Raw genomic sequence first — 20069 nt, 5'->3', positions numbered from 1 at the left:
TTTGCAACAGCATGGATGGACCTGGAGAGCATTATGCTAAGTGAAATAACAGTCAGAGAAAGATAAATATCACATGATCTCACTCATCTATGGAATATAATGAACAACATAAACTGATGAACAAAAACAGATCCAGAGACAGAGAAGCATTGATCAGACTGTCAAACTTCAGAGGAAAGGTAGGGGAGGGTGGGGGTAAGGCAGAGAAATCAAACAAAGGACTTGTATGCATGCATATAAGCCTAACCAATGGATACAGACACCAGGGGGGGTGAGGGCATGAGTGGGGGTGGGGGGCAATGGGGGAATAAGGACACATATGTAATACCATAATCAATAAAGAAAAAAATATAAAATTGTGAACATATTTACATTAAAACTGGATAATATAATTTGTAATCAAACTGCTATCAAGATAAGAATATAAAAATGACATGAGTAGTTTTTTAAATTAAATTATGTATATTCTTAAAAACACACACACACACCAATCACTATAACTTCTTTCCACCAGATGGCACTGCTAGGAAGAATTTCAAATAGGCAGTCTAGTAATTCTAACCCTACAGGGTAAAATAAACAGCCTCTGAATAAATTTCTTTAACTGGTAGGTGTGAATATAGTATATGTTATTTCCTTTATTATAAGGCTTTTAATCAGCTGTTAGTAACTTGAATTGATTGTATTGTTTATATTGAAAACATGTATAATTTGGTGAAAACTTACAAGCATGTAAAATTCTATTCTGGGTTATTATCTTTGTTGCCAGATTAATAATATTGCTAGATTGATCAATAATTGTTAACAAATATTTGGCATCTACTTTCCCCTAGTGACAACTATATGTAGAAACTGAGGAAACATTATCTTTTTGTTTTAATTAAGCATTATTTTTTTAATTCAAAAATTAAAACATACTTACAGTACATTCATGTCTTTCTTAAGAGGAGTCTAGAGACTAACCATATACTTTGGGTCCTATATTTGGGAAACTTCTCTTGAGTCAGGTAACCTGGTTACAAAGATTATTTGTCCAGCTCCTTCCTTTTGAGGACAATAGAAAAACCTCATAAAAATTAAAATCCTTGGGAATCTTGTCAAACAAATGGATGACTCTGAATTATTTATTTTATAAAATCCTATATAATAAAGAGGTAATATGCAAATTGACCCTCATGCTCTCACAAAATGGCTGCCTATGACCAGGCTGGCAGGGGGGTTAGTGAGGGATGACCAAACGACTGAACAGCAGGCTGCATGGGTGACCAGGCTGGCAGAGGGGGGCAGTAAGGGGTGACCAGGCCAGCAGGGAGGGCAGTTGGGGGCAATCAGGTTGGCGGTGGGGGGGGCAGTAAGAGGCAACCAGGCCAGCGGGGGGGCAGTTAGGGGCGACCAGGCCGGCAAGGGGGGGATGCAGTTGGGGGCAACCAGGTTGGCATGGGGAGTAGTTAGGGGTGGTCAGGCTGGCAGAGCTGGGCAGTAAGGGGTGACCAGGCTGGTGAGGGGGGGCAGTTAAGGGCAACCAAGCCGGCAGAGGGTGTAGTTTGGGGTGACCAGGCCAGTGGGGGGGGCAGTTAGGGGTGACCAGGCTGGCAGAGGGGGCAGTTAGGGGTGACCAGGCAGGCAGGCAGGTGAGTGATTAGGAGCCAGTCATCCAGAATTGTGAGAGGAATGTCCTACTGCCGGTTTAGGCCCGATCCCCCAAGGGGTCCCGATTGGAGAGGGTGCAGGCTGGGCTGAGGGGCTGCCCCCTGTGCACAAATTTCATGCACTGGGCCTCTAGTGTTAATAATATTTGTTGAAGTAATTTGCATTATTCTTGAATTACTCTTAAAGGATACATGTGTCCTAGATTTATTTTATTAATATGGGATTGTTAAACTCTATTTGAATTCATGAAATATAGAGAAAAAAACCACGGGACATTTAAACCATATAAGGATGTGTCAGAATATAAGAAGAATGTGTGGCAATAACTACTCTTTTCCAGAAGAGTAAAAAGATACAGTTAAAAAAATAGCTGGTCTAAATCTCTAGAACTTCAGTTAAAATGGTTTTTGAATTATTGAGGATTTTTCACTTACTGGTAAGGAATACCTCATCTCAGAATGATGTAAGAAAATGATAGAAGAGGGGGAAGGCATTACTGTCTCATGCAATAGAAAATTGCAATGTATTACTGGATTCACAGGCCTATATGTCATCATGACTCAGGATGTATGCAGCTCTAAGTAGTGTTTTTCTCCCATTGATGTTATAGTTAAGTCACTCATTCCTTGTGATATAGGCCTCAGGAGTTCTAGAGTTACATGTTCCCACGTTCAAGTCTAATGGAAAAGATAGCACATTTTTATTTTGTTTAAATTTATTTTTATTTTTTAATCTTTATTGTTGAAAGTATTACATAGGCCCTCCTTTTTAACCCATTAACCTCTTCCAGCCCTCGCCCATCCTCCCCCCACCCCAGGCCCTCACCATTGTCTGTGTTCATGGGTTATGCATACAAATTCATTGGTTGATCTCTCCCATCCCACCCTCCTCTGCCAATACCACCTTTTTCTTGTTTGCTTAAGTAAAAACTCAAGAGTTAGCTTGATTGGGCTTTATTGAGTCATGTATCAAACTTAAGTCAGTCTCTTCTGTGAGGCCTTGGTCACATGCCCACCCATGTTCTAACACATAGTTTGAGGTTTATGAAGGTGTTCTTTTCCAATGAGGAACAAAGCAAAGGGATAATAGTGTGAAGGAAATAAAAATTCAAAAATACCTTACACATTACGATTAATAGAATATAGAAGCAAAAACATAGTAGAACGTATTTAGAATAGATCTATCTCCTCCAACACATGGTTGGCAGAGTGTCAAGAAGCGTACAGTTTGAGTATTTTATACATTTTTAATTTTCTATCAAATTTCTGAAACTAAAATAAAAATTGATTAATTGGTTTTGGGTTTGGGGTATGGTTACGTAGAATAATACCAAGTGACTGAATTAATATTCCACACATGTGTTGTATCTTTACCCCCTTCTATTTTTTTCTCTGGGCCTCAGTTTTCTCATTTTTATAATGGAGATAATAATGTTCTCATTGCAGTCCTGTTGTGAGATATAAAGAAGATAAACTTTGCAAAGCACAGGACAATATCCAACATATAGTAGGTGCCAAATAAATATTTGATTTAATTATTATTGTCCATTTTCCTGTAAGGACAGGTAGCTTGAGGTGAAGATCTAGCTTATATATACTCCCAAAGGTTAATTATATAACTATATCAAAAGAGATCTGAAAAGTACAAGATCTGTGGGGTAATAATAACAAGCAGTTTGGAGAAGAAATATATGCTTGAATATCTCAAATGAGGTAAAATCCTAAAAATAACTGTCACTTATTCTTTTACTTATTTATTAATATTTTTGCAATTAATTGAATATCTATCCTTATCTGTCTCTGATTTAAGTTTTGGGATACAGTAATAAATAGACATGTTCTTACCTTCAGGAGCCTACAATTTATTGCAAATACATATATTAATAAAAACAATTAAATACACAATCCAAACACTGTAAATATGAAAAGGAAACTAGGGCCCAAAGAAAATTAGACAATGTCACAAAACATGTAATAGGAGGAAGAGATGTAGTTATAGAGACAAAAGAAAGCTTTTATAAATAAACAATTATTGAGTTGAGATTTGAAGGGAAAATGTGGATTAATTAGATGAAAGGGGATAGTTGTTGGAGAGGGAGATTTTAAAGAGAGGAAATAGCATGTAAGATCAACATTATTACATGATTTTAAACATGCTTTAATATCTTTCAAAATATAGAATGATAATTGTAATATCAGGTTTTATCATTTTGAAGGACTGACTACTGGAAATTTCTGGTACTTAACACTAGTTTGGGCTGTGGAAATGATATCAAGTAGTGTTACATGGGGGAACCTGAGTGCTGGGCAAGTTTTGGAGATGTGGGTATGTGCTGGAAAGCCTCTCGTTGCTGTTCATAATTATTTATTCTTTACCCTCAGATCTGTATACATTATTTTCCTTCCATAAATTTTACAATAGGGCATTTTTTGAGGTTGCTTTTTGGAACCTATCCTTTCTTTTAAACCAACAGTATTGATTTGCCTCTCATGATATGTGTAGAAAAGATTGTTTAAACTTTTAATTTGGGAAATAACTGTTTTGAAGCTCAAGGAATCAAACGACACAAATTTGGTAAAGAGATTTCTTTCAGCTGTTTTTTCCGGGAATTCAGCATCACCCTGGAATCCTGGAAAACTGGAGGTTTGTCAACATCCAGAAATACTACTTCTGGTGCAAGCACAGATCTCTTAACAGTTTGGTAACAAATCACAACGCCAAATCTTCTCTAAGTGGTTTTGCAGAGCAGTGAATATTTTAAAATGGGAGCAAATCAATGCGAAAGATCATAAAACTTGTGATGATTGGCAGTTGTTGGACTGGTGTGTGTGTGTGTGTGTGTGTGTGTGTGTGCGCATGCACACATGTGCTTGCATATGAAGTATTTGTTATGTGTGTCAGAGACAACTAAGAGGTAATGTTGGAAGGGGTGAGGCTCTGCTGTTACACAGGTAGTGCCTATGGGCCTTCAGTTATTCTACTCTTGTGAAGCTTCTTTCATCTAAGACTATCACAGTATCTCATGTATACACATAAACACTCACTTCTCATAAAATTCATATTGTTCAGTCACAAGAAGTAAATTCATTTGTTCAGCTTCCATTTGCAGTGATGCTTAGTTTCTGAGTTTAAAATCCCCAGGTGTGTCCTTTTCTGTTGTAATTCTATTGATAAACATTCCAGATTCTGATCACTGCTATTTTGAAAAACGCAGGACATGAGTGATGATTTAAGAATAATGGTAATTTTATTTAAGATTTAAGAACAAAGAAATATACTATATATTCAATATAGAGGAAGACAGGAAAATGGGGGAAAATAATCACAAATTTTAAAATTTGATAAAAATCTTATATAATTGCCATATTTTTATCATTGGCCTAGCAATATACACCTAATATACATATTAGATAAATAACCAGGGCCCCTCACTGGACTTACAAGTTAAATAGAGTTGTGTTGTCATGTAACAGTGAATATCACTCATCAGTGTTTACTAACATTGATTATTGCAGATGCATGATTATTAAGTTGTATAGAGACCAGAGTAATTAAAAGCATGTACTCTACTTAAGAATTTAAATCTAACAGTCTATATTTGACACCAAAAATGTATTAATTACTTTCTATTCATTTTTAATTTTTTTCCACAAGAAGAGCATTACATTTTCCTTAGTAAAATGGTGTGAAACATACTAACCTTAATCCTGTTACCACTGTAGAAGCAAAAAAAAAAACTGAATGGTATTCAGAACACAAGAGATTCTCAGTAATTATGTTCATTAAATATTGTTGATTGAATAAGTGATAAATTATTTAATGGTCCTACTGCATAGTTCCCTTTTACTTAAACAAGGTGAAAAAATGTAGAACAGGTCCAACTGTTTCTTGGTTGCTATGCTGTAAATACTTTAATGACAATATACACTGAGTGGCTAGATTATTATGATCTCTGAACGCATAATAATCTGGCCAATCAGTGTGTATCCTATATAATAAAAGGCTAATATGCAAATTGTCCCCTCGACCAGGAGTTTGACCAGCAGGCAGGCCAGCCAACCGCCCATGTCCCCTCCCCCTGGCCAGGCTGGCCGGACCCCACCCATGCAAGAATTGATGCACCAGGCCTCTAACATATATATGCTGAGTGGCCAGATTATTATGTGTTCAGAGATCATAATAATCTGACCACTCAGTGTATATTGTAGAGGGATCATAAAACCTTGGGTGACGTCTCTGTACAATAGTGTAAGTTTTGTCTATGATGGCTGGTTTAGGCCATTTGTCTAAAAGAGTTCCTTTGTGTTAGCCTTCGAAAGGCTTCCTTCACCTCCTTGTTCCTCAAGGTATAGATAAGAGGATTCAGAGCCGGTGTGACCACCGTGTACATGAGTGCAGTTGCTTTGTCTGTTTCTGGGGTGTGTGCAGTCTTAGGTTGGAGATAAGTGAACAAAGCAGTGCCATAGAAGAGAGAAACCACCAGGATATGAGAAGAACAAGTGGAGAACGCTTTGTGTCTGCCAGCTGCTGAAGGGATTCTTAAGATGGTCACAAAAATGCACACATAGGAACACAGAATGAGGAAACAGGGACTCATGATAAAGAGCACGGAGACAGCGAACATCACAATCTCATTATGGGAGGTATCAACACAAGCCAGTTTCACTACAGGCATGATGTCACAAAAAAAGTGCTGAATCTTTCCTGTTCCACAGAAGGGTAGAGTGAAGATCCAGGTGATCTGGACTGACTCCACCACCACCCCGGTGGTCCAAGATGCTGCAGCCAATTTCAAACACACTTGAGGGCCCATCAAGAGAGTGTAATGCAGTGAGTAACAGATAGCTACAAAGCGATCATAAGCCATGGCTGCTAGCAGGCAACACTCTGTCAGTCCCAAGATGGCAAATATGTACATCTGAGCTGCACAGCCTCTCAGAGTTATGGTCTTGGTATCCACAAGCAGGTGCACCAGCATCTGAGGCACCACACTGGTGATATAGCACATCTCTAGGAAGGAGAGGTTAACCAGGAAGAAATACATGGGAGTGTGCAGGGAAGGAGTGACCCAGATCAGACAGATGATAATGAGGTTTCCTCCCACAGTAAACAAGTAAATGATTAAGAACACAACAAAGAGCACAGATTGCAACTCTGCTAGAGAGGAGAAAGCCACAAATGTGAATCTGGTGCAGAAGGATTCGTTTCCACTCATTATAGACTCAGAGCCAGACATCTGTGGAGATAACAGAGAGGGCAGATAATACCTAACATAATCCAGTCACCCAGCATAAGTCTTGATCACCCCTCAGAAAAAGGAGCTTTCCTAGGATCAGTGGTCTGCCATGGGAGCCTACACACTGGATTCCTTTTGCTAAAGCATTCTAAATAGCAGCCAAATTAAAATGGGTACAGTATTTCTTCCTGATTTTGAATTCTGAATCTTACAAAATTTTTTTGTTTTATCTTTTTGATATTCTTATATACACAGGCTGTTATATAAGTAACATATAAAAGCATTCTAACTGTAAAGAAGTCGCATAAAACTTAAGTATATGTAATAAAATATAAAGGTGCTATATTCTGGTCTTTCAAATTTCATAGCATTTCTTACGCATTTGGAAGGGAGTATATTTCCAGCCATTTATGTATTCATTTTCATACATATTTTTATGCATTTTGATTTGAAAAGAATGAGCCAATAGGTAGCTAAAAACCAGGGAATCCCAAACTAACAGAATCTCCTTTCTACAACCTCAATGTAATGTTACAGGAATTTATGAATAAGAGAACATACCTAGAACCATGGGTCAACTTTCCCTTGCTGGGCTTCTACACTTACCGCGATTTCAACTTATGACATGGTGATGGAATAAGTAGTATTTGTATTCTGACTAAAGACCAGAGGGAGTGCATCTATGGCGTGGCTTAATTATATTTGTCTCAAGAGGAATTTGTTCAGAAACAACAATGAATGTTCAATGTAGAATTGGGTTTTTATTTTTTAATACATTTTCCAGAGATATTCTATTGCTGTTTGTTACATCACGTAAGCTTCGATGTGTAAACTTAAAAATTTCTAAGAGATTTTCATTATGTCATCATACTAATTTTTAAACTTTATGGATATTTGACATAATAATCTTCTTTAAGCTTCTCAATGGGCAGTGACTACTCAGGACTTTGTGATACCAGTAGGTACAGTAAAGTACATAAAGTAGGCTTCATAAACCGCACAGAAAGCATTCACTTTATTCATTATCTATGATTAAACTAGAGGCCCAGTGCACGAAATTCGTGCATAGGGGGGTTCCCTTCAGCCCAGCCTGCACTCTCTCCAATTTGGGATATCCCTTTCACAATCTGGGACCACTGGCTCCTAACTGCTCACCTGCCTGCTTGCCTGATTGCACCTAACTGCCCGCCCTGCTGGCCTGGTCACCCCCAACTGCCCCCTCCCCCCCCCACTGGCCTGGTCACCCCCCATTGGCTGCCTTTGCCAGCCTGGTCGCCACTTACTGTCCCCCTGGCCGGCCTGGTTGCCCCCAACTGCCTCCCCTGCGGGCCTAGTCGCCCCACGCAGCCTGCTGCTCAGTTGTTTGGTCACCGCTCACTAACACCCCTAACGGCCTGGTTGCCCCACGCAGCCTGTTCAGTCATCCGTTCGGTTGTGATGGTCACTTAGGCTTTTATATATATAGACTAGAGGCCCAGTGCACGAAAATCGTGCACGAGGGAGAGGGGTGTCCCTCAGCCCAGCCTGCACCCTCTCCAATCTGGGACCCATCAAGGGATGTCTGGCTGCCCGTTTAAGCCTGAACCTGGTGGGATCGGGCCTAAACGGGCAGTTGGACATCCCTCTCACAATCCAGGACTTCTGGCTCCCAACTGCTCGTCTGCCTGCCTTCCTGATTGCCCCTAACTGCTTCTGCCTGCCAGCCTGATCACCCCCTAACCACTCCCCTGCCAGCCTGATTGATGCCTAACTGCTCCCCTGCCAGCCCGTTTTCCCCTAACTGCCCACCCCTGCAGGCCTGGTCCCCCCCAACTGCTCTCCCCTGGAGGCCTGGGTCCCTCCCAACAGCCTTTCCCTGCAGGCCTGGTCACCCCCAACTTCCCTCCTCTGCCAGCTTGGTCACCCCTAACTGCCCTCTCCTGCAGGCTTGATCGCCCCCAACTGCCCTCCCTTGCAGGCCTGGTCCCTCCCAACTGCCCTCCCCTGCAGGCCTGGTCCCCCCCAACTTCTCTCCCCTGGAGGCCTGGGTCCCTCCCAACAGCCTTTCCCTGCAGGCCTGGTCACCCCCAACTTCCCTCCTCTGCCAGCTTGGTCACCCCTAACTGCCCTCTCCTGCAGGCTTGATCGCCCCCAACTGCCCTCCCTTGCAGGCCTGGTCCCTCCCAACTGCCCTCCCCTGCTGGCCTGATCATCCACAACTGCCCTCCCTTGCAGGCCTGGTCCCTCCCAACTGCCCTCCCTTGCTGGCCATCTTGTGGAGGCCATCTTGTGTCCACATGGGGGCAGAATCTTTGATCACATGGGGGCAGCCATCTTGTGTGTTGGAGTGATGGTCAGTTTGCATATTACTCTTTTATTAGATAGGATAGTTAGCAGCATAAATAGGCTTGATGACAGAAATTCCAAATTTCCAATGGAATTAATGAAAATAATTGATAAAAAATGTGAAAGTTATTCTTTTTTTTACTGTCTTCAAAAAACAAACAAAAAAACTTGTTCTTTTTCAAGGCTTTCTATTGCAAGGAGAAGGCAGTTTCATTTTATTTTATTTTTTCCTGCTTTATTGAGGTTTAATTGAAAAAATTATATATATTCAAAGTATACAACATAATTATTTGATATATATATACATTGTAAAATGATTACCACAATCAGTTTAATGACTACATCCATCATCTCACGTAGTTATTTTTGTGTGTGTACAATACGCAGGCTTAGGATCTATTCTTTTGTTCCTTTTAATTTATCTTTATTGTTGACAGTATTACAGATGCCTTTTCTCCCCCCTCCCCATTGACCCCCTTCCTCTTCACTCCCGTTTCCTCCCTAGGAGGATCTGCTCTTTTTAGCAAATTTCAAGTATGAAGTACAGTATTAATTATAGTCACTGTACTGTACATCAGATTCTCAGAACTTATTAATCTTATAACTGAAGGTTTAAACCCTTTGATCAGCATCTCACTATTTCCCTGACTTCTCAGCCCATTCTACTGTTTTTATAAATTCAATTTTTTTAAGATTATACTTATAAGTGAGATTCTATGTTTTCATGTGACTGGTTTATTTCACTGGTTTATAATGACCTTCAGATTCATTGATGTTGTCACTTATGGCTGGATTTCCTTTTTATGACTGAATAATATTCCTTTTTGACATTGGTCTTGGCAATAATTTTTGGATATGACATCAAAAGCACAAGCAACAAAAGCAAAAATAAACAAGTGGGATTACATCAAACAAGAATATTTCTACACAACAAAGAATATGATCAATAAAAGGAAAAGGCAACTTGTAAAATGGGAGACAATATTTGCAAACCATATATCTAATAAGAGGATAATGTACAAAATATATAACTCATGCACCTCAGTAGCAAAAACCAAATAACCCAATCAAATAATGGGCAGAGGACCTGAATAGATATTTTTCCAAATAAGACATACAAATGGACAACAGGTAGGTGAAAAGATGCTCAACATCACTAATCATCAGAGACATGCAAATCAAAACCACTTTGACATCACCTCACATTTGTTAGGAAAATTATTAACAAAAAGAGAAGCAGTAATAAGTACTGGCAAGGATGTGAAGGAAGGGAATCCTTGTACATTGTTAGTAAGAATATAAACTAGTATAGCCATTATAGAAAACAGCTTGTAGGTTCTTCAGAAAATTGAACTAGAACTCCCATAGGATCCAGTAATTCTACTTCCGGTTATATATCTAGAGGAAATAAAATAAGTATCTCAAATAAATCTCAAAAATTACAATTGTAATACAAACAAATAATACAATAATTAATAAATAGTAGTACAAGAATAAACTGTGTTTTGCATACTCATAACTGTAAACCTACTTTGCCCACACCTGTTTTGTCCTGATTCTCAACTTAACACTGTGATTTGAGCAATAATTAAACTTTCTTTGTGTACTTATCTTCATCTATTTAGTGGTGATATAAATATTTCATGCTTCATTAAGCTATCATAAAAATTAAAGGAGTAAATAAATGTAAAGCATTTAGAATCCTACTCAACTTCATAACTATTAGCTTTATCAAGAACTTAGAATTTTGATCAAGAACTTATGTTACAGATCAGAAAAAGTTTGTCTACCTAGCACTAGCAGAACCAAACACTAAACACCAAGAGTTGCAGTGGAGAATTATTGGCTATTCTATTATGAATGGCACCATCCTGGAGAATGGGAAGCTAGTGCTCAAAAGCTCAAACTCCCGGATGGCATGTATGTTTCAGTTTACATAAGGCAAAATCACAAGACGCTGCCAGTTAGGGGTTCAGGGTCATGTTGGGAGTTGATTGGTTAGAGGTGAGGTAAGACTAATGAATCATTTCAGGTCCTGAGGGCAGCTCTGAGTTTTTTTCAGTGTCCCTGTCTGGTTGAGAGAGAGAGAGAGAAAGAGAGAGATAGAGATAGACAGACGAGAGAGAGAGAGAGAGAGAGAGAGAGAGAGAGAGAGAGAGAGAGAAAGAGAGAGAGAGAGATAGAGAGAGAGAGAACTTCTATAGTTAGGATTTAAAATGAAATTAAATCAAAATCATAATGGACCCTCGGTTTCTCTTAGAAATTTTTATTATCAAGAATTTAGAAGAACTGGTGCATATCTACTATACTTATCTGCATCTGTTTTGGAAGATACAGGAGTCTCTTTTTCCATGAGACTGGAAGTAGATTATCAGGGGAAAACAAATCTGATAGTCTGTAATATGCTAGATCACTTTGGTAGCTGTTTTACCATAATTATTTGTTTTAAACCTCCTAATTTTACTGTGAGACAAGAATATTCACAATTTTGCTTAAAAATAATGAAATAATAGTCACTTATTTAAGATCATACATTAAGGGAATGAATAATAAAATATCAATGCACAATCAAAACATTTGTATTTGCAGTTTTTCCTATATCCATTTAATTGTCTGTCTCTCCTGACTGCTTATGATTATGATTTAATTCATTGCTTAAAATAAATGCATTAAAGATAAATTGCATAGTAATTGTTTGTTGAATTGTTTATTTAATTCTGTCTGAAGAACAGAGATACAATGGCCAGAGTGCAAAAATCTTCTGATATTTTAAAATAGATGTGTACTACTCTCATAAAATGGCTATGCCACATGAATTTTCAAAGTCTGTATAAAAAAATCTCAAAAGTTTATGCAGTTTTCTCTGATATTATTTTTAAAGAAGTAGTCTAGATGATATTTTAATTGCCCAAATGTTGTGATTTTTAAAATGTAACTTCCAGGTTATTAGACAAGGACAGTCAGATTATTAAAACAATATATTCCTCGGTTTAAAGCACACAAGAAGTATTTTACACACCTTTAGTGTTTATACACCACCTTGGAAGTTTAATTTGTGTTCACTATTCCCAAAGAATTTGCTATCCTCTGGATTAATTTACATCTTTAAATTCTGAAACTGAAACCTATGGACCAAATCCTAGACCAAGGTCATACTTTATCTTTTTTCATGAGTCACTGACAGTCTCTCCTACTGAGATGCCTTCATTTATTCCTCCCTCAAAGTAAATTTCATCAAATGAGAATGGAAAATACCATCTTTTTGAGATGGGAATCTGTGCCTATTTTGTCCTTCAAACCTGCAACTTAGCACAGCGACTGCCACTTAGTAGGTGAACTAAAATATCTATTGAAATCACTGATTTGTTCCCAGGCAAATCCAAAATTAGAGTAACATGAACATTTTTTAGCTAAAATAATTAAGAATGAACTGCCCACAAGATGGCAGTAATATATAGTAAATGAATGCATAGTGTGATCTGATTTTAGCAATTGATAAAGAGTTCCACTACTCTAGAGAAGCAATTAGGTACCTACACAGTGAACTGTATTTTACTGGACTTTCTTTTTTTTTTAACTTTTTTAACAGGGAGCAGAGGAGGAAGTGATATTTATTTAAGAACAGATAATGCAGAAAAAACTCCATTGAAATTTTACCTTATCTTTGGGAATTTTCATGACCTTGAAAGATCTTATAAAACTTTCATTTATTTGTTTGCCTCATTTTTTTTGGTTACTTAGTTTTATATCCCACATATGAGTGAAATATGTGGGATATAAAACTGAAAAAGTCAATTAAATTGATTTTTTCTGTCTGATTTATTTTACTTAGCACCATATTCTCAATATTCACCCATGGTTGCAAATGGTAGTATTTCATCTTTTCTTATGGCTGAGTAATATTACACTGTATATATGTAACATGTCTTCTTTATCCAATCATCCATCAAAGGACAATTCGGTTGTTTCCATGTCTTGGCCACAATGAATAGTGACACAGACAACAGTATAATGATTACAGATGGAAGGGGGTTTGGAAGTATAAAGGGAATCAGATGGATGGAAGAAGATTTGACTGAGTGGTGGGCACACAATGCAGTATACAAACATTGTCATAGAATTGTACACTTGAAACCTACATAATTTTATTAGGCAGCTAGAGGCCCAGTGTATGAAATTTGTGCACTAGGTGGGGTGGGGGTCCCTAAGCCCAGCCTGTGCCCTCTTGCAGTCCAGGGCCTAAGCCAGGGGTCCTCAAACTATGGCCCGCGGGCCATATGCGGCCCGCCGGGGACATTTATCTAGCCCACCGAGTGCCGCCGCCTGTCCTGCTTAGCAGCTGACTCGTCCCAGGCCCGCAGTGCGCATAGGAATTTGTTCATAGTGTTTTTTTTAAAACTATAGTCCGGCCCTCCAACGGCCTGAGGGACAGTGAACTGGCCCCCTGTTTAAAAAGTTTGAGGACCCCTGGAAGCTGTCAGTCAGACATCCTTAGCACTGCCGTGGAGGCGGGAGAGGCTCCCACCACCATCTCTGCACTCACCATCCCTAAGCCTCGCTTCTGGCAGAGCGACGTCCCCCCTGTGGGAGTGCACTGACCACCAGGGGGCAGCTCCTGCATGAGTGTCTGCTTTGGTGGTCAGTGTGCATCATAGTGACTGGTCATTCCGCCGTCAGGCCAAAACCAGCTCTCCGACATTCTCCCAAGTGGTCTCAGATTGTGAGAGGGCACAGGCCAGGCCAAGGAACCCCACCAGTGCACTATCAGGGCCAGGGAGGGACACAGGAGGTCTCCAGGGTGTGTCTGGCCCATCTTGCTCAGTCCTGATGGGACAGACCCCAGCAGCAAGCTAACCCACTGACCCTGGTGGTCAGTGCACATCATAGCGACTGGTCGACCAATCGACTGTCTGCCCCCTGGTGGTCAGTGCATGTCTTAGCGACTGGACGACCAGTTGACTGTGTGCCCCCTGGTGGTCAGTGCACATCATAGTGACTAGACGACTAGTGGACTGTCTGCCCCCTGGTGGTCAGTACACATCATAGTGAGCAGTTGAGTGGCCTTAGCATATCATTAGCATATTACACCTTGATTGGTTGAATGGCCAACTGGATGACTGGACACTTAGCATATTAGGCTTATATTATATAGGACTAGAGGCCCAGTGCATGAAATTCGTGCACGGGGGAGGGGGTGTCCCTCAGGCCAGCCTGCACCCTCTCCAATCCGGTGGGATCTGGCTTAAACGGGCAGTCGGACATCCCTCTCACAATCCAGGACTGCTGGCTCCCAACTGCTCGCCTGCCTGCCTTCCTGATTGCCCCTAACCGCTTCTGCCTACCAGCCTGATCACCCCCTAACCACTCCCCTGCCAGCCTGATTGATGCCTAACTGATCCCCTGCCAGCCTGTTTGCCCCTAACTGCCCTTCCCTGCAGGCCTGGTCACCCCTAACTGCCTTCCCCTGCAGGCCTGGGTCCCCCCAACTACTCTCCCATGCAGGCCTGGGTCCCCCCCAACTGCCCTCCCCTGCAGGCCTGGTAATCCCTAACTGCCCTCTTCTGCAGGCCTGGTCCCCCCCAACTGCTCTCCCCTGCAGGCCTGGGTCCCTCCCAACGGCCTTTCCCTGCAGGCCTGGTTGCCCCCAACTTCCCTCCTCTGCCAGCTTGGTCACCCCTAACTCCCCTCCCCTGCGGGCTTGATCACCCCCAACTGCCCTCCCTTGCAGGCCTGGTCCCTCCCAGCTGCCTTCCCCTGCTGGCCTGATCACCCACAATTGCCCTCTCTTGCAGGCCTGGTCCCTCCCAACTGCCCTCCCCTCCTGGCCATCTTGTGGTGGCCATCTTGTGTCCACATGGGGGCAGGATCTTTGACCACATGGGGGCAGCCATCTTATGTGTTAGAGTGATGGTCAATCTGCATATTACTCTTTTATTAGATAGGATAGAGGCCTGGTGCATGGGTGGGGGCCAGCTGGTTTGCCCTGAAGGGTGTCCCGGATCAGGGTGGGGGTTCCCTTGGGGCGTGGGACGGCCTGGGTAAGGGGCCTGTGGTGGTTTGCAGGCCAGCCACGTCACCTGGCAACCCAAGTGGAGGCCCTGGGATCTGGGGTTTATTTATCTTCTACAATTGAAACTTTGTAGCCTGGAGTGGAGCCAAGCCTTTTGCTTGCTCCATGGAGGCAGCCATTTCTGTTGAGATTTATGTATCTTCTATAATTGAAACTTTGCAGCCTTAAGCAGAGGCCTGGGCCTGCCAGGGCTGCAGAAGCTTGGCTTCCTCCATCGCCGCGGGCAACCCTAGCCTCCTGCTCTTTCCAGCTCCGTGGCGGCAGCCATTTCTGTTGGGATTTATGTATCTTCTATAATTGAAACTTTGTAGCCTTGCCTTGACTGGTTTGGCTCAGTGGATAGAGCGTTGGCCTGCGGACTGAGGGGTCCCAGGTTTGATTCCGGTCAAGGGCATGTACCTTGGTTGCGGGCACATCCCCAGTAGGAGGTGTGCAGGAGGCAGCTGATTGATGTTTCTCCCCCATTGATGTTTCTAACTCTCTATCCCTCTCCCTTCCTCTGTGTAAAAAATCAATAAAATATATTTAAAAAAAAAAAAAGAAACTTTGTAGCCTTAAGTGGAGGCCTGGGCCAGCCAGGGTGTGGGGAAAGCTTGGCTTCCTCCATTGCCGGGGGCAACCTTAGCCTCCTGCTCTTTCCAGCTCCGTGTCTGCTGCCATTTCTGTTTGGGTTTATGTATCTTCTATCATTGAAACTTTGTAGCCTTGAGTGGAGGCCCAGGCTGGCAAGGGCAGGTGGAAAGCTTGGCTTCCTCCATCACCAGGGAAACCCAAGCCTCCCTCCTGCTCTCTGTGGCCATAGCCATCTTGGTTGAGTTTATTTGCATATTCACTTTTGATTGGCTGGTGGGCATGGCTTGTGGTTGTAGCAGAGTGGTGGTTAATTTGCATATTACTCTTTTATTAGATAGGATGTTATTCCAATAATTGTAATTTAAAAAACCTTACAGTAAAAAAATTTAAAAATAAAACCCTGATACATTATTTAGTAATGCATCATTTTCCCCTTGATTTTCCTTGTGCAATACTACAAATATTTTATTTAGTATGATACATAGTTATTTTTTAATATATTTTTTATTGATTTTTTTACAGGGAGGAAGGGAGAGGAATAGAGAGTTAGAAACATCGATGAGAGAGAAACATCGATCAGCTGCCTCCTGCATACCCCCTACTGGGGATGTGCCTGCAACCAAGGTACATGCTCTTGACTGGAATCGAACCTGGGACCCTTCAGTCCACAGGCCTATGCTCTATCCACTGAGCAAAACTAGTCAGGGCGAGTATGATACATAGTTATTTAATACAGGTATGAATTAAAATAAATCAAATATATTTTATGCCATAAATTTTCCTGGGACATGGTTAGAGATTTGTTTTACTTATTTTACTTATTTTAAAGGTATATGTTTCCAATAGATGACTTAAAATATATTTAAATCATTATACCATTGTTATTTAGTTTGCTTGGAAAATAAGGATTAAGGAATTTTCCTTAATTTTTACAAATGTAGAAAGCTTCTCTTTATCTTTTCCAGAAGGAAGTAAAATAAGGAAGTGATGAGTTTCCCATTGAACTATTTATTACATCTCCTTTTCGTGTAGTTTATCTTTAAAGTCCTGGGGCCTTTTCAAGGCATTTTATCTCCCAAATATTTCACTAGATTTTTTTGGAATCATTCCCACAGTGCTAATTTATAACTGTTTTAAGTTTTTATATATTTGTAAGAGTTGCTTCTATAACAAATAGATTATAATAAATTAAAGGGAGTAATTTTCACAGTTTTGTTAGTTCATTACAAAACATTTCAAAGAATGGTATGTTCTTATTACTAAATTAAAATAGTCTTAGAAATTCCAAATATAAAAAATTCCAGGGCACACAATGCAATATACCAATCATGTATCATAGCACTGTGTTCTTGAAGCCTGTCCTATATAATAAAAGGCCAGCAACCGGAATGGTGTAACGACCGGAATGGCTGATCAACCAGTTACTATGAGGTGCATTGACCACCTCTCAGCCCCCTCCCCACAGCCTGCAGGCTCCAATCCCTGGGTGGCCAACGGGGAACCATGGGGTACCGGGGTGGGTGGTGGTGGGGTGGGACTGGGGACTGGTGAGTGAGCGGAATGCCGACCTCTTGGGCCCTCCGCCAGCTTGCAGGCTCAGATTGATCGCCTGGTCAACAGGGAACCGGGGTGGGTGGAGGTGGCGGGGCAGGACTGGGTACTGGTGAGCAGGCGGAAGATGGCCCTGATTGCAGGCTAGGCCTAGGGACCCTACCCGTGCATGAGTAGGGTCTCTAGTCTATATAATAAAAATCTAAGTGACCGTTATAGTGGAACAACCAGAACGACTGTTTGCTATGATGTGCACTGACCACCAGGGGGCAGACGCTCAACTCAGGAGCTGTCCCCTGGTGGTCAGTGTACACCCACTGGGGGAGTGCCTCTCAGCCAGAAGCAGGGCTCACGACTGGCGAGCGCAGCGTTGATGGCGGAAGCCTCTCCCGCCTCCACAACAGTGCTAAGGAGCAGCGAGCTGAATGGTAAGGAGCAGCGAGCAGGTGAGCAGTAAGGAGTGAGGGGTCCTGGACTGTGAGGGGGATGTCCAACTGCCTGTAGGGAGTGGACTTAAGCCAGCAGTCAGACATTCCCCCAAGGGGTCCTGGACTGCAAGAGGGTACAGGCTGGGTTGAGAGATCCCCCCCTCCAGTGTACGAATTTTGTGCACTGGGCCTCTAGTATAATCATATTAACCAATGTCACCCCTATAAATTTAATTTATAAAATTACTATATTATAAAGAAATTCCAGGGATTTTAAAAAGAAAGAAAAATTGCTTACTTGTTTATAATACTAATCATGTTAGATAATATAAGGTACTGCTTCTATGGAACAATATATGTATCTTGGTACTGTTTACAATGTTCTCACAGTAAAATAAACCAATAGCCAAGCTATTTAAGGTATAAGACAACAATAAAACACATGCCAGTTACCAGTTTAACTTGTTATGTTTAATAATTTAAAAATATTATTCTTAAAACATACATTTTAAAATAATAAAAATTAGAAATTAATTAAAAATGGAATTCAAAACCATTTGTCTTAAGGACATGGTATAAATTTCTCTTATCAACACTGAATAGAAATATAAATCACAAATAATACAAAACTCTTATCAAGAAAATTAAAACCTATGTTCCTCACAAAGTTTTGTCATATTAATAGTTGTAATCCCAAGGGACTTGACCCATGTGCACAATAAACTTACCACAAAATATCTAATATTGAGAAACATATATTGAATTTTAGTCATTATGACTTAAAGAAAATATAGACAGTTCGATTAACATTTTATATTCTCCCTTATGAAATAAAAATAGTTGTCTAATTAACAGTAGTTCCTTCTAATGTCCCAGGGATCATTTCCCCAAGGCCAGTCACACTTTTAAATATTATTACTAAAATATATCAACATTTAGTATCAGGCGAAGCAGATTAGTCTGGCTAAGGCATTTGCTTAATTCTGAAGATTTGAGATTATCTGTAGATCAAAGAACAATTCTTGCAAAATATTACTTATCTTTTAAAAAATCATTTAACTTCTAATTAAGGAAGAATTATGGGGTTTTATTTGGTAAGATATATCCATATACCAGTATATTTTTATGATTTATTTTTTCTCATTTTTTAAAAAAACTAGTTTTATCTGTGCATCTGTGTATAACAAGAACAATTTAAAAAAATAAATATGGAAACTTGTTTAATTATGGGAAAAGGATCAAATTTATGCTTTATTAAAATAAAAAATTATGAGGTCCTTATTCTCTCTAGAAAGTATTAGACTGCTGAAGAAAAGTGTATCCAAAAAACAATAGTTGTGATTTAAGAAATGCTTTGGATTATAAACATATACTAGTAGAGTATTTTCAATTCAGGTATTGGGGTTATTTGCTCTCCAATTTTTACTAACCTGTATTTTGGTTGTTAGAGTGATGTTTCAGTTAGAGAAAGTTAGAGATGATCTTAACTTCACATTGTATTCCAAATACTGGTGATGTAATTGGATTGATCCATAATCATTCTTATGAGAAAACATATACTTGCAATAAAGCTAGCTGAAATGAGAGGTAAAGTCTATTTTCTCAGAAAATGTTGAAGTTGGCCTGTTTAATGGGAAGGAAAAAATTATTTGGCCTTATTAGGACATAGCCAACTAAATTAGGACTTAAGTAAATATCATTAAATTATTAAAATTCTATGCAACATGTAAATTTGTACATTCTCTAGAGCTATGTAGTATTCTTAGAACTCAACCACAATCTGCAAAGTTTTAAAAAAAATCAGTATAAATCTGTGGTAGTTATTGCAACATCATTGCTGATGAATTCCTTTTTTAGAGGCTATATGCAAAGTAATCAGTAGGTTTTTTTAGGATATAAAAAGACTGAGAAGGATATTTGGAGGTACAATTTGTGACACTATAAACTTATAGTTTTACAAAATTTTATTTAATTAAATGTACTCAGACAAGGTAGAAATGTGCAATACTAGTTATCAAGAAACTGACAATTTTCTTGGATAGCATTGTTATATTTCACATTGAAGACCATGGATGGCACTATAGATCTTGATCACTCCAGGAAGGACCAGCCATGCCTTTATGCTACATTAGTATCAGAACTCTGAGAAGTAGTGGTTGAAGCATTTTAGGAATACACTAAAAATTGTTAGCCTGCAATATGTTCTTGATACCTTCATCAACTCTTGTGTTCTTTT

General features: G+C 40.1%; 1 protein-coding gene across 1 annotated transcript; it reads right to left on the bottom strand.

Moving 5' to 3' along the window:
- Nucleotides 1-5923: 5923 nt before the first annotated feature.
- On the bottom strand, nucleotides 5924-6886 carry LOC308245250 (olfactory receptor 10C1-like; the record flags this gene model as incomplete). The annotated part of the gene is made up of 1 exon (XM_080662208.1): nucleotides 5924-6886. The coding sequence occupies one exon, from the start codon at nucleotides 6884-6886 to the stop codon at nucleotides 5924-5926; it is 963 nt and encodes a 320-aa protein (XP_080518334.1).
- Nucleotides 6887-20069: the final 13183 nt, after the last annotated feature.

This window comes from Plecotus auritus (genome assembly GCF_963455305.1).
Source record: "Plecotus auritus genome assembly, chromosome: 3".
Lineage (NCBI taxonomy): Eukaryota > Metazoa > Chordata > Mammalia > Chiroptera > Vespertilionidae > Plecotus > Plecotus auritus.
The sequence above is the reverse complement of the archived record's forward strand: the minus strand, read 5'-3'. Positions and strand labels throughout refer to the sequence as shown.